This window comes from Cynara cardunculus, assembly GCF_001531365.2.
Source record: "Cynara cardunculus var. scolymus isolate 2C chromosome LG 6, CcrdV1, whole genome shotgun sequence".
In the NCBI taxonomy this organism is placed as follows: Eukaryota; Viridiplantae; Streptophyta; class Magnoliopsida; order Asterales; family Asteraceae; genus Cynara; species Cynara cardunculus.
In genome coordinates, this window is record NC_037533.1 from 1154436 (window position 1) to 1170619 (window position 16184).

At 34.4% G+C, this 16184-nt stretch overlaps 1 protein-coding gene across 1 annotated transcript; it reads right to left on the minus strand.

Moving 5' to 3' along the window:
* Positions 1-11546: 11546 nt before the first annotated feature.
* On the minus strand, positions 11547-13291 carry LOC112514665. The gene has a single exon (XM_025121254.1). It carries the CDS (start codon positions 13236-13238, stop codon positions 11817-11819), a length of 1422 nt encoding a protein of 473 aa, XP_024977022.1. The 5' UTR covers positions 13239-13291; the 3' UTR covers positions 11547-11816.
* Positions 13292-16184: the final 2893 nt, after the last annotated feature.

A 16184-nucleotide genomic window follows, 5' to 3' on the forward strand; every position in this document is an offset into this window, starting at 1 on the left:
AAATAAAATGAAATATTAAAATCATGATGTATCTCGCTGCATTGTGCGAGTACGCTTCTAGTAATAATAAAAATGTTTAAAAAGTTATCTTTAATGTTAACATATTTTTTATTTTAAAGATTTTAATATTAATTATATTATTAAAAAGTTATATTTAATTTTAACATATTCTATTTTAGCATTAAATAATATTATAAAAATATTTTTTAATTTATCTTTATAATACATTTTTTTAAATATTTTATGTAAAACAATAATTTAACAATTTATACTAATTAGTAAAAAATGAATAAAAAAATCAATTTCTCACTCCATACATTATGGATGATCGTATTCGAGTTCTAAATCAGGAAACCTGTTATCGGACTAATATGAAGATGATTAGATCACTGTCTCAAGTTCAAACTGATATCAGTGACGAAGGGACATAAGACAAAAGATCATTGTACAAAGTGATTTGTATGTTTTGCGGAAACTAACATTCATATGTAGTTTAGGGGTTGTGGTGTGTTGCTAGACGCTTACCGCAATCTATATAGTTCAATGGCCTTGTACCATGCACAAGTGAGAGTCTATTCGATTTATGTGCAAGGAACAAGACTTTTCGGTTATGAATCGGGTATAGAACCAATAGGCGACGCTTGGTTACAATTTAGAATATGCTATTATATGTTCGCTCTAGTTTTTGTTGTTATTGACGCTGAAACGGTTTTTCTTTATCCATGGGCAATGAGTTTCGATGTATTAGGTGTATCTGTATTTGTAAAAGCTTTAATTTTCGTGCGTATCTTAATTGTTGGTTTAGTTTATGCATGGCGAAAGGGGGCATTGGAATGGTCTTAAATCTCGAATATTCAGACAACAGAAAGGAAAAAAAACGAAGTGGTGATATCTCTATTTTCTATGATAAAGGATTCTTATTTTTAAAGAAATCTTTTTTTGTAAGCAGAAGTTATTTCAAACTGTTATGTTAATAAATCGAGTAATATGCAGGAAGTCGTCAACTATTTTATGGAATGCGAGAACTGAAGAAAAAAAAGGCATAACAAAAAGAAGTGGTAATGGAAGCATTTGTACCATATGTGCAAATCAAAATCGGGCAGATCTTTACCAGGAGTAGAGCATAAACCTAAAAAGATTAAAGAGGCCCATTTTAAGAACAAGAAAATGACATCGTGATTTGGATTGAATCTCGATGAAACAATCCATCAATGGGAACTTAATTGGATATGTTTAATGAATTCGTTTTATATTATACGTTATAAGAAAAGGAAGACAAACTCGTGCTTAGTGAAAAATCGAAGAAAATCCTTCAATTATAAATTAGAAGGAATTTGTTGTGAAAAAAGAAAAAAATATTGGAATCTACACATAATTTTTTTTTGAACTGTATGCGTCAAAAGGCGCCTGTACGGTTCTGAAGGGATACAATTTGACCCTAATCAACTGATTTTATCGAGTAAGATTACTTTTTTTAGGTCAAGAGGTTGCGAGCAAGGTCTGGAATCAACTCATTGGTCTTATGATATATCTCAGTATCGAGGATGATACCCTAGATCTGTATTTGTTTATGAACTCTCTTGGCGGATGGGTAATACCCGTGATGGATCTTTATGATATTATGCAATTTGTGTAACCTAACCAGATGTACATACAATATGAATGAGATCAACCGCTTCAACGGGATCTTATATCCTGGTCGGACGAGAAATTACCAAACGTCTAGCATTCCCTCACGCTTGGCGCCAATGAGGCTTTTATTTGAGAGAAAAAAAGAAGACTATGTCTTCGCCATATGAAATATGAATATTAAGTAATAATAACATGGCACTTTGAATTCGATATAAAAAATTTTGTTTTCAAAACATTGGATTATGTAGAGAGAGAGAGATGAGAAAAAGGTATTTCCGATTTTATTATCGAAAGTCGAGTTCAGCGTCACAAACTTTTTTTCACACCAGAGGTCTCTTAACAATATTTATAGAGCGAGAAAAACAAGATTCTTTTTTCCTTAGTTTATTTGATCAAATAAAAAAGCAACTTTGGGATTGCTGAATCACAGACAAATTACAGACAAAAAACTATAATAAATATATAAAGCAACAGAGCTATCATAGTATTTTTGAATTCCTCCGGAAGGAAGGGTGGTAAGTTGATCATTTACCTATCGGGGTCTGATCGATCCTATTTTTTTCTTTCTTTGATGGAAGGTAAGGGTCAATTTTATTGTAAAGCCGTATGCAATGCATAAAAGATGCCCGTACGGTTGTTCGATTATATCTTATTTTCTTGTTATTCTTTTATCTTAACCTCATCATGCGAAATAGAGAAACCTTTTATTATCTTATATCATCAGGGTAATGATCCACCAACCTGCTGGTTCTTTTTCTGAAGTAGCAATGGGAAAATTCATCCTGGAAGTGTGAAAACTGTTGAAACTACGTGAAACCCTGACAAGGGTTTATGTACAAAGAACGGGCAAACCCTTATGGGTTGTATCTGAAGACATGGAAAGAGATGTTTTTATGTCAGCAACAGAGGCCCAAGCTTATGAAATTGTTGATCTTGTAGCTATTGAATCATAATAGCCTGGATTTCGCGTCAATTCGTGATTTGAAATTACTCCTGCCGAGTTTAATATTCTATGACTTTTATTTACTATTCTATTGAATAAAAGTAATTCATAATCATCTGGTTAGGATTGATCTAAACCAGCCCGTTATGTATATGATTCAACATGCCAATTATTAAACAACTTATTGAAAATACAGGACAGCCAATTAGAAATGTCACAAAATCCCCGGAGTTCATACATTTTGAATGCTTTCGGACGGCTAACTATCAATTTCTTTAAGGTGCTAGCTGCTTAGCTTTACTAGAAGGTCGATGAGCTGGGTCGATCTCCATGCCCTTATCTTCTTCAAGCCCTTAAGGCTAAGAAGTCAACTAGCGGTCTAGGAAGGCTAAGAAGGCAACTAGTTGCTTAGCCAATGACGATGAAGATTAGTAACTCTCCTTAAGGTCGATGCTAAAGAACATACTTAACACCATTTCTTTGTTAATGAAGTTAGACGACACAGTTCTTATTACTATGACTTTCAAAAAGAGTAGCCATATCTCGGTAATGGGGTCTGTTGATTCAGAATCGTGGGATGAGTAGATGTAATAGATGAAGAATCTTTTTTTTTTTCTACCTCTGTCACTCTATCTTTGTTAGTGCTTTATATTAATAACTGATGAATCAAAAACAAACTGTCAATTGGTATTTTTTATTATCCTCGTATCTGGAAACTTAGGTAAGTTTTTTAAAAGAGTTCTAGTTATTATAATTATATAAAAACGTATCTCATTTAGCTCCGCCTATTAGAATATAACTACTTATTTCGGTTTCGGTGGCTTCAACTATAACCCCAACTCTCTTTATTGGTCTGAGGAAGACTTATTATAAATTCATTGAATGAACAAATGAAAAAAATAAATCTTTCTGTGAGATTCCAACTATTTTATAGTTCATTCCCGCGTCAATTGCAAATTCTTGGTCATTGAGATTCATGGGCGATTCAGATGTTTATATTTGGAATCATGTTAGGTCAATTGCAAATTCTTGGTCATTTAGATTCGAAATGATTGAAGTTTTTCTATTTGGAATCATGTTAGGTCTAATTCTTATTATTTTTTTCTGGATTATTCATAACTGCTTACAATACGGACACGTCGATTAGTTGGACCTTTGATTCATTAACATCTCTTTTTTCTTGACTTCCTCCTTTTTTTTATCCGCAGGAGGTTCAATTCAGGTTGTTGTTCAAATGAGTGAAGTTATTGAATTCTAATTAGACCTAACAAGAACAGAATCACGCTCTGTAGGATTTGAACCTACGACATCAGGTTTTGGAGACCAACTTTCTACCGAACTAAACTAAGAACGCTTTCAAGTAGATATAACTAAAAAATGATTCTTTTTGTACCCCTTCCCCCAATACGAAACATGCATATAGTCTCATAAAATGAAAATGATGTATGTCCATATCGATCTTAATGGATCCCTCGTGATTGCCCAGATGAGAAGAATAGGTAGGGATGACAAGATTGGAACCCGTGATATTTTTGACCCAAAACAAAGGTGCAACCAAGATGCGCTACATCCTTTCAATTGGTTTAGAGTGTCATTATAGAGAATCTCTGCCCTGTTTTTCACATCGGCAATGCACGTCCATCGATATTCAATTTATCTTGCCATTTCTTCTTTTTTGTCTTTATTGATTTATATACTCATCATCATCCCGCCGATCCCACCAACGCTTTCTTACTTATCTTATGAGCAAAAAGGGTTCTAAATAACCAAGTGTGTTAATCTCTCCAAGTGTTGTCCGGATTGTAGTGTTGTCCGATGAGGAGAAGTCATCGGCCACGGTGTTGGCCGATGAGGGGCAGTTATCGCCCAAAACTTGTGAAATAAAAAGCAGTGGTTTTCACAAATGTTGTTTAACAGTTTTAAAATGTTTATTATTGAGAATGAGTATTTTTTGTATCTTTCATATGTGGTTTATAAATTGAGGAAAGATACTGTTGTTTTCTTTCAAAACGGTTGTGACATGAAGTATGTTTTGAAAGAAATACTGAGTTGAGACTAAAAAGTGAATTTAAGAACTATGAGAGTTCTTGACATAATTTTCTGTTATGAAACTATTTTGAAGTCATTATTGGCCAAAAACTACAAATTTAACTATAGATTTGAGGTGGAAACAAGGGTGACATATCAAGGAGAGATGTACTATGAGATAAAGGTGTCATACCAAGTAAGGGTGTACATTTGGATAAGGGTGACAATTGTGTGTGTGGTTACTATTATAGCTCTTGTTGTCACATCTGTAAGATGCGATAATTCTGAGTCAACATTTCTTTGTGACATGAAGACTTAGGAATATTGCTCTTATCGAAATGATAACAACGATGTTATTGAGAAGGTGAAAATGGCTTATAGCTGGAGGCATTAATTGCCTGAGTTTTCAAATGATTTTGAGATATCATATTTGAGTATTTCAAAGAGTAGTGATTTAAAATAAAACCCAAAGGGTCGTTGGTTATTATTTAATCAGTTTTCATTTAAGTTTGAATTTGGTCGTATATTAAAAGTTTTTAATAATAATCAAGAGCTCTAGTGATTGTTATTTATTGTTACTCTGTTATATGATCGTAGAGGTTGAGACCATAAGCTCTAATCAATTGTGACTTGTGAGTTTTGGAGTTGTATTTCAGATGTTTGTGAGAACCTGAGTGGTTAATCTTCTTATGTGGTAAGATCGTTTTATAACTTATAGTTTTCTTTTACTGAATTTATATTTGTTTTAAAATGGTTGAATATTCAAGTGTGAATTTTAAACAGGTTTTGGTGATCTTCACCCTGTAATTGTAAAACAAGGGTTATCTCACTAGACCTCCTAGTCTAACCCTCATTTTGTGTTTTAAAATATGCATTACATGTTCAGCTGGGTCAAGGGATAATAAGGGAAAGAGAAAAATGTAATTATTTTCCTAATATGTTTATCTGTTGTTTTGAAGATCAACCTGTTGATTGATGTATTGAAGTTGCATGTTGTTATGCATGTGATTGTACACGAACTTTCTTTTGGAATTTGTGGGTTGTAAATTATGTATATAAGTTTCTTGTGCTAGTGGGACCTTTGTGGTGTAAATTGTATTTCTTTCATACGAAGTACATGTTATATGCAAGTGTGGAAGTTTGAGGTGTTACAACTACAATGTTGATTTTCAAATATAAATGTCATCGTATGTCATACTATGGTGACGTTTATCAAATACAAACATCACAGTGTATCATACTACAATGACGATTTTGAAATACAAACATCATTGTATGTCTCTTTGCGGTGATGATTTTAAAATATAGCGTCAACTTTGTCATGCTATAGTGACAATTTTGGAAACAAACGTCATCGTATGCCATGCTACGGTGACAATTTTCAAATATAAACGTCATCATATGTAATGTTAAGGTGACGGTTTAAGAAATAAACATCAAAGTATGTCAATCTACAATGTCGGCTTTAAAAAGTAAATGTCACCGTATCTCATGATACAGTGACAATTTTTGAAAAATAAACGTTACCATATGTCATTCTATGATGGTGATATTTAAAAAAGAAAAGTCATCGTATGTCATTCAATGTTTACAGTTTTGAAAAATAAATGTCACTGTATGTCATGCTATGCAGTGACATTTTTAAGAAAAAATTTATTGTTTGTACCCATCTAAAGTGACGGTTTTAATCTATGGTAACAGTTTTTAATGTGATTTAAAAGAGTTTTTTAAACGTAACCAAAAGTATATCAAAAGTGACGGCTAAATAGATGATGTTTTATTACCGATGATGTACAGTCCAGGCTCCTCAGCGTGACCTTCAAACCCTCCCCAAATGTTGTCCGAGCTTGGCTTGCCTGGAACCTCCCTTAGCTGTTCGTTCTCTTGTGTTGTCTTTCTGGTCTTGTGAGCTCCTTTGCTCTCTTGGTTTTCTTGGTGCAGTCTAGGGTGTGCCTGTTTTAGGCCCCTTTTCCTGCCCTTGCGGTTTCCCCTGTTGCTTCCCTGTATTGGCTTGGTTGGGCCCTTCCCTTGTGGTTGGTTTCTTTTTTTTCTCTCTCTCCCTCTCTCTCTCTTTTTCTTTCTCTTCTTCTCCCTCTCTTTCCCCTCGGGGAGCCTTGGATTATTCTGGTTGATGTGGTTCGCCCCCAACCGAGCGCGTATTTAGCTTGCTTTTAGCGTTTAGTGTTTTATCTTGATAAGAGGGACCTCCCCCCTCTCTATCAAAAAAATAGGTGGTGTTTTTTATGTTTACAAAAACCATTTCCTATGGTAACCAATAACCATTTTGTACTAGCGAATGTGAGTGCCATATACTTGTTGGAAAATCCACTTCAACATCAACCTCCAAGCATATTGAACTTGACATACATTTCGTTCGTGAAAAGGTGGCAAGAGCACAAGCTTGGGTACTTTAAGTTCGTGCTCGTTTTCAATTCACCAAAGGGTTACCTAAACTATTGTTTGACGATTTCCTGTCTAATCTTCGCTTTCAAAAATCTCCCACTTTGATTACGGGGGACTAACAGGATAAGATCGGTTAATGCCACAAGTATATTAGATTAGCCTCATGTAATAATGATTAGAAAGGATATGTGGTGTATCTATATGGCATTCAATGGATTGACGGACACGGTGAAACACTTTTAATGTCTTTAGTATGGATCCAATATCTGATTTGAAATAAATTTGATTTGATTTAAAAACTGAATTGATTAAAGAGTGGGTTACCCCCAATCTGGCCCAAGAGTTGTTCGCTGAATCGGAACCCTTGTAAGCAATGTTTGGGCATAAAATTTAAGTTCTACGTGCGTCGTTCATCTGGTTAATGAAGAATCGAGCAATAAATGAGCGAGTAATCGCACAACAAAACAAAGAAGAGTTATCAGTGATTGTTCGTCGATTGAAGACGAGTTATTCCATTTATCTTGCAAGTAAAAATTCGTTAATGCTTCTTTACATGTAAGAGATTCTAAGGAGTTGGGGTGGGTCGTAATGATGGTTCAATAACCATCAATTTGGTAGGAGAATGTAAAAGGACGAAATTAACCCAAAATCAAGCACAAAAATTAGAAACTGGGACTCCATGGTTTGAGTTAACCGAGGTGTTTATGCCATTAGGTAACAATAATTATTTGATGCAAAAAGAATGATGAAAATTAAGAAAGTTCGACCTATAACAGGGCAAAATAGACCCTATGGCACTGCTAAATCGTGTTGGGTCAAATGAGACTGGTCTAGGTCAGATTTTAGGCTGAGTTGATCGAGGCGGGGCGGACCCATGGAAGGTTTGCGTGTGTTTTACTGTCGGAGCAACCCCTGCATGGAGGCTGATGGGCCAAAGCCTGGTTTGAGTTGTGGTTAGACATGGCCAAAAACCGGTTCCCAGCCCAAATCGGTCCCAGTCCTAAAATATTGATTCCATAACAGGTCCTGGTGTAACCGGCGGTTCCGTTCCCAATCCAAATACGAAGGCTCAGTTAAGGTGTATGAGGCCCGGTAGTCCTAGGCCCGGCCCAAACCGGTCCTATGTAAAAAAAAATTAAAATTCGATTTTTTTCATCTAATTCCTTTTTGAAGTTATTTTTAAACGAATTTGAATCCACAAATCCACAAATACATAAAACTACATATATTTTATTTTATATCAATAAATGTATATTTTTAATTACATGACAATTGAAAAAATAAAAATCAATCAACATATATCAAAATACGTTAAAATTTCTCAATCAATCAATATATCAATACATAATTAAAAATATATTAAATTAAGAACCAAGAGGTGGTTCATTGAGAAGTTTCAATCATATTTATCTTTTTTCTTCTTTATAAATGAAATTAGAATGTACATACATTTATTTTTATTTACATCAATGTATATAAATTTATATGTACATGACAATTGAAAAAATAAATCATCAAAAATCAACCAATATATATCAAAATTTCTCTATATATCAACATATATTTAAAATATATTAAGATAAGACCAAGAGGTGGTTCAATAAAAAATTTCAATCATATTTATCTTTTTTAAATGAAATTAGAATCCACAAATATATAAAATACATATATTTTTATTTATATTAATACATACATAAAAAAAGGTTCAAACGAGAACGCTAATTATTTAAGAAAACAAGAAAAATGTCGTTAATGTACAAACTCACATGTGATTTTACATTAAATTGAAGCGGGCAACTTTTGAGGTCAATTAAGTCGCAGGGTAAAGTCGTTTGGATCTTCTATGATTTGTTACGTGAATCATATATGATTTTGTACATTTCATATAATGCAATTATATGATGAAATTAATTGAAAAAGTTTAAAGGTCTTCACTAATTTCTTAAGATGCAACATGTGTTAGCTCTCTCTATCTTACATATAAAAGAAAACCATGATTGTTGACATTAATTGCAAACTTCGATGTTCATAATTCTTGACATACAAGACGTTTACGCTTCTCTCTCTACTAGGTAATCGTTTTGTTTTACGAGGTTAGTTATGTATAATATAAATATCTTTTGGGCTTTCTTTAATTTATTTGTTTTATATGTGTTAAAACAATATATTATAGGTTGGTTTTTTATGATATTCTTGATAATTCATTTTCTTATTCCAGAATTTTTATGAGTCATCTTTTGGTTGCGCAAGTGTTTATTGCTCAATTTATTGTCAATCCAAACAGTCCTACAGATTTCTTTTTACAACAAATCAAGAAAACGAAAAAATTTAGATTTCTGCAATGTCTTAGGATTGACTCATCGTATATTTTAAATTTTCCAATATGGTTCTTTTTTGCTTCTTTCAATTGATTTTCTTACATCAATGTAAGTTGAAATATTTGAAAGAGACATATCTTTATGTGGAGTATTTTTTATTCTGGAGTTTGTGTCAGATTCCTTAATATTCCCGTTATTATTATTCATTTATTTAGTTTTACAATTTTATTCTTAAGCAAATCTCTGTCTCAATATATATATATATATATATATATGTGTGTGTGTGTGTGTGTGTGTGTGTATCTTGGTTCAAATGTTAACCAAGAATTTTGTGTTAACTTTGTTAACCAAGCTCAACCAATCATATTCCATCTTTTCTTTAGGTTCAAATGTAACTCATATATTAACTGCAAGCGTAATTAGGTAATTTTTCATTTATGTAACTCCCAAATAATTAATTGGGAGTTACAAATCTGAAAAATCTCACTAGTTGATCATGATATAATATTGAATTGGTTTTCATACATGTTCATGTTTCTAATTTACAAATGATGTTCTACCTATAATGATATTGATTTTGTAAGTGTAAAAGATTTCGATATCGTCCGAGTAATATGGATAAACCTATTGTAAAACAGATCGACAACAATGGAAATGAGAAAGTTAAAATCGTCCATGACTACATTCGGAATTCGAATTCCGATAATGAAGAAAATGATCAAAGCATTCTTATTGGTAAGTGATTAGTATGACATTTGAATTCGTTTAAATGAACATATATCAAAGGCAATAGATGTTCATATCGATACATATGCACAATCACATCACATGAATATGAACAATATATGTGATTCATGTGAACACAAGCTTCGTAGGTGTTCATGTACATACAACAGAGTTGACTCCTAAATATACAAAAGATATTCATACGGTTCACATGTTGTTCTATGTCTAATCTTTTTTGTTTGATGTGTTTTGAGGATATACACAAGTTGTTCATATGTCTGACAACTCATGTATTAAAGATAGATTACTTTTTACCTAGATACCCTTTGATATTTTGTTCACATATGTATATGGTATCTTACTCGAAGTCTCACTTGTCAGATTCCATTGTGGAAGACAAAATTTTCTGAAGAATTCGTCATGATCCATACATAATATCATGAAAAGGTCGGGACCGTGGTTGTACGTCTCCGGGTTGCCGGCCTATCTTCTTTCTCTCTCTCTCTCTCTCTCTCTATATATATATATATATATATATATATAATGATGATGAAAGGTTTACGTACACATGGATCTTATGTGGTTTATGCATACTACTTGTATATTGGTTTTCAAAAATTACTAATTTTCATATTGTACGTTACGGTGCAAACCTCTCCAACGTTCCAAGGTACTTTTCCTCTTCTTCGGTAATACCATTGATATAACCTAAAACCCAATCACTCGTGGCCGTAGATCATGATGCCCTAAAACCTAAATGATTGTCAGTCGTTTTAGCAACAAAATGATATCTTTAAGTTCACCGAGTCACGTTACTTTTCCATAAACAATTACAATTTTTATCAATGAAGATGAAGATAGGTCCACCAATACAAAACATGGCAGTATTGCATTGATATCTTATTCAGCAAGGGCCTTAATCTTGTTAAAATATCATCTAATATACCAAATTCATTAGTGAATACGATATCAATACAAAATTCAGGATTTTAAGGTAGTGAAAACCCTTCCAAATCAAGAACAGACATAAACTGTTATAAAAAAGATACCATATACATATTAAGCACTAAGCAAGCAAAGACTGGATGCAGAGTAAATATATACTGATTACAAGGATATGTATATATATATAAGGGATGTTATATACTCACAATAATCTTGTTAGAAGATAATCTATCATAGCAAATTCACTAGTGAATAAGATATCAAAACCAAATTCATGATTTACAAAGCAGTGAATGTTAGATCACATTAAGAACTTTCATTGTTCATATGATGATTTGGAATTGGAAGTGCAGATTTGATCAATATAGGAATACGTTTAACAAAACATGTTTTCTTGTAAACTTTCAATCTTATGAACACAAAGTACAGGGCCGTTCACCTAAATGCTTACCCGGTAAGCACTTATCGTTAACAGTCTAACACTATAATTTATTTTACCGGGTAAGATTGTACTACATCAAAATAGTATCCTATGCAACCATGTACCCGGGTAAGAGTCGTCCCTCTCACTTACCGAGTAAGACTCTCCATCTTTTATCATTGCTCCTAATGTAGATATATGCATCAAGAAAGCAACAACTGAATGCTGAAAGAGTAGAGTCTCAAGTTGAATATATAAACATAAATAAGGGTATATACAACAAAAAAAGATGGAAAATAAAGAACAAATAGGCACACCAAAGAGGCACATACACCTATATAGTTATTTATGCTGTCCAAATTGTAATAACCATGATCAAGAAAAGCAAAAGAGATGATCTTTACTTATTAGGATTCAGAACCATCTTACCCTCAGGGTTGACCACCAAACCAGGGCCTTGCCTCACATCAGTTGGGGCCATCACCTGTTGATAGGGGGAGTTCATCCCCTGTGACGTTGTATAATAAACCTGCCGGCCGGTGGCGTCAATGCCAACTTGACCATACCCGAGCTCAGCCTGTGGCCTCACCACTCCGATTGCTTCTGGGTATGTTCCAACTTTGGTTTGCTGAATTGGGGGCTGATTCATTGTGCTGTACATAGGTTGTTCCCGGTAGAATTCAGGTGGATTACCCATCCTCTGCATCCCATAGTAAGCCTGACCTTGACTGACCTGACCAGTCGCCTGTCGGAGTGTCTGAGCTGCCGGCGGAGCTTGTGCCGGAGGAGTTGGAGACGGATAAACACCAGTCGAGGATGGAATTAGATAAACCGGAGAGTCGTTTCCGGCCACTGACATCGGGTAACCACCGGTTGTCATATGTCGTTCCTGCCAATACCGTGGTTGACCGGTGGCTGCAGCCGGTTGAATTTTCTGAGGGTAATAGTCTCCGTAATAAGCCCTAGGATCGATGTTAATGGCTTGTTCATGACTGGCGGCTATCTGCATTCTTTGAGATTCCTGGATCTGTCTCTGAATCTCCACCGTCGGTGAAACAACCGTATCTCCGACGACGTGACGATTGCTATTACTATCCTCCGAACCACACTCCGATCCCGGACGAGTGGTATCTGAAACGTTTGCCTGTGGCACGACAACGGCGGTGACATCCTGCACCTTCGCCTGAGCCGTTACAGGCGCATTTCCTTTATCAAATCCAAAGAGATAATCAGGATTGTCCGACGCCGGCGAAGAAGACTGCCCCGACGAGATCTGAACGGCGTTCAACGCATCAACGAACCACTGCTGCTCCGTCTTACTCTCACCACCACCACCACCACCAAAAGTCGCCGGAGATAAAGAAAACATAAACAACCTAAGCCTCACCGGCTTAGCGGAAGAACGAAAAATCCGATCATATTCGGTCATCATATGTTCCAAATCTTCATCATTCGTAACCGAGATCAACGCATCTAGATCTTCCCCAGGCAACTGGTATTTAAAACAAATATCCGACGAATCGGAAAGCGAGTTGAGTTTATGTAAAATCGAACCGTACCTAATGTTACGATCCACGGTGAGGATTTTGGTATCACCACCGATATAAGTGAGTTGATTATCATGTGGCCGTGGAAGTATCTTACCGCCATAGCTACACATAAGTTTAACCTTGTAATTGGAAGAAGCGTTGTTATTATTATTAGGGTTAGGGTTGTTGGCGACTTGTTCATCGTACGAGGCGGTTTCGCAATCGACTTCCCGGGAGCGAGGAGTGGAGGTGTTGGAGTCTGGGTATGAAGAATATGAGTAATTATTCTCCATTTTTGTATATGATCTTGAAGGAATTTTAATGGCGGACGGTGGTGGAAAGGTAACGGTTAAACGGAGAGAAAATAATGGAAATGGCGACCATTGAAGGTGGTGGATGAGAAGGTGGATTGGAAGAAGGTGATAGGTGTATTTTCGTTTTTCTCTATTTAGAGCATAATTATAGGTGGTATTGTGGAGCCCACATGTGTTTTTTTTTTTAAAGAAAACTACAATTTTGGTCCTTGTAGTTATAAAAATATGAAAAGTGTACTTAAAATGTAGTAAATACTGAAATAGTTGATACAGTTTGTATTATTCTTCGAAAATGGTCCCTTGACCAAACACCGTCAACTTCAAAGTTGCTAAACTGTCGATATTAGGGACAGTTTTCGTCTTCTCTTTAGCTGTTTTCTTCTTATTTAAGACCATGTTTAACCTCCCACTGATCTTACATTTGCTTCATTTCTTCTGAACAGATCATGTGGATTACAGGCTATGGTGGTGCGTCGATTATTGTGCGAACTCCATGAACTAGTACAGGTTCTGATCATAGGTTCTATGGTTATACAAGAACGGTGCATGTTATAATTTGATAGAAATTCGAATTTGGTGTGTTAACCTGTATCTTTTCCATCTTCGTTTGGAAATAGGGTTCAAACTGTAATTTTATTGGTTGGTATGATCTACAAATGTGTCCTTCAGTTGTGGAGGTCATCCTTGGTAACAAAGTTGTGATTTTGAAGTTGTTATTGGTTGTCAGTTGTGATCAAAGCAAGATGGATGAAGCAAATTGGAACACGATGAAGATTGTAGAAGGATTTCGAATGTGATGTTCGATGGGTTTCTCACAAGGACGACGCTTGAAACAAGGATTTCTTGAGCAGTGTCAAAGACCAAAAAGTATGGTTAAATGAGAGGGAAACAGTTAAAAAGAAGAAATTTCATCAGAACATCATGATTCATGCGTTCTCACTTACGAACACGAAAGTACAAATACTACAATAGCCATGGAGTAGATGATGTAACCACCTATCAGAACATTTAAACCTAATAACTTCGATAACCATACCTATTAAAAAATATTAAAAAAGAAATTTTGGTAAGTACAAAACTACCCTTTAACTATTAACTAAGGCATGTGATACAACAATGAAAGAATTCTAAGGCATGTGATATAACAATGAAAGAATTTGGCATTTGGTTGGATATATCAATTTGTATAGTTAACAATATTTAAGTAGTTAACAAATGATTGGGGATCTCTCTCTCTCTTTATATATATATATAGGAGGGATATTTTGCAAACCAAGTTATTTGTATAAACCGTGAAAGCTGTCAATTTCATCGTTATTTGATTTTTTTTTCATGAAGTTATTTAATATGATGAAATTGTTTCAAATTATTATGGACATTATCATCTTCATTCTATTAATTTTAGTAAACAAATTTCATCAGAATCGAGAAATACATGAAACAATTTAATTTTAACATAGAAACAAAAATATATGTGATAACTGGATCTTGGTTATCACCCGAGGTAATAAATACGTGATTATTTGTTACAAAATGTTTATGTAACATCATGATAAATTGTTATATTTGATCATGCTAATGTGTGTGGAAATTATGTGCATATATGTATGAGACTATGTGCATATGTAGAAGTATATATATATGTGATTATACACACATGCATGTTATGAGAATGCATGGTGTGTCTGGATGTATGCATGTGCATGAAGTGGGTTAGCATGGGAAGGGGGTTGTTTAGCCGACCTTCCAGTTTTAGAAAGATATAAAAGGATGGCTTAGCCTCCATTTCTCTTCTTCTTGCCATTTTTAAAAGTGTGCGATTTAAGGATAGAGAGAGAGTTGACCGAATTTCAAGTATCTGATTTCAAGAAGATGGTTTTCAAAAGGCTTGTTAAGGTGAGTAATTTCTAAACCTTTTTGCATAAAACTTGTTACTGATTTTATTTTAATGTTATTTACTATTGGAAATAAATCAGTTATTTGCTTAAGGGTTTTATCCGGACAAAGGCTGACCGGATTAAGTTTAAATCGGACAAGGGTTGGGCGATTAAGCCCTAAACCGACCAAGCGTTAAACGGTTTAGTTTTAAACCGGTTAAGCTTTGAGCGAGTTATGAATGATAAGAATGGTTAACATTTTGAACGGAGAAGTAGGAATACGATCATGTGGTGACCGGATTAATTTTTAAATCGGTCAAGCTTTGAACGATGTATTGTCCGGACTTTTTATCCGGACAAAAGATGGAATTTATTTCTAAGTGTTAAATCGGACAAGCCTTGGGCGATGAGTTGTCCGGATTTGGTAAACCGACTAAGACTTGACCGGAGATGAAGTCCGGCCAAGTCTATGTTGACCGGATTTGAGTTGTGCCTTGTGCTCGAATGATAGAAATTGTTATTTTATCATAAATGGGAATTTTGATATAAATGATTTTGGATTGATAATAATTTCAATGGCTGCGGTCTATTTAGAATTATTTTGTGAAATGTTTTGATGAGGAAATAGGGTAGCATATCAAGGAGAGGTGTACATTTGATATAAGGGTGACATTTGTATGTGTGTTGTATGATATAACTCTTTCTATTATATCCTTTAAGACTACCTTGGTCTGGAATCTTTATTTCTTTGTGATTTAAGGATTTAGGATCAAGGTTCTTATTGGAAATCATAGTCTGAATGTTATTGAGGAGAAAACTTCAAGTTTGGCCTGAAACTTTATATAAACCTTGTTTGATTAGAAAAAGGTTTAAAAGTGACATTATATGAAACCTGATTGGTTCAAAGGTATGATATTTGAATAGCTAAATGCTTAGCTTGAAAAGTGGAAAGGATTTGGTATTTTGTTCCTATTCGTTCATATATTTGTTATATATATGAATAGTTGTTTTTCATAAAGGTTTTGGTGATTTTCACCCTGCAATATCA

Excerpts from the sequence above, each read along its gene's own strand:
- LOC112514665 (XM_025121254.1), bottom strand. The coding sequence starts at position 13,238 with ATGGAGAATAATTACTCATATTCTTCATACCCAGACTCCAACACCTCC.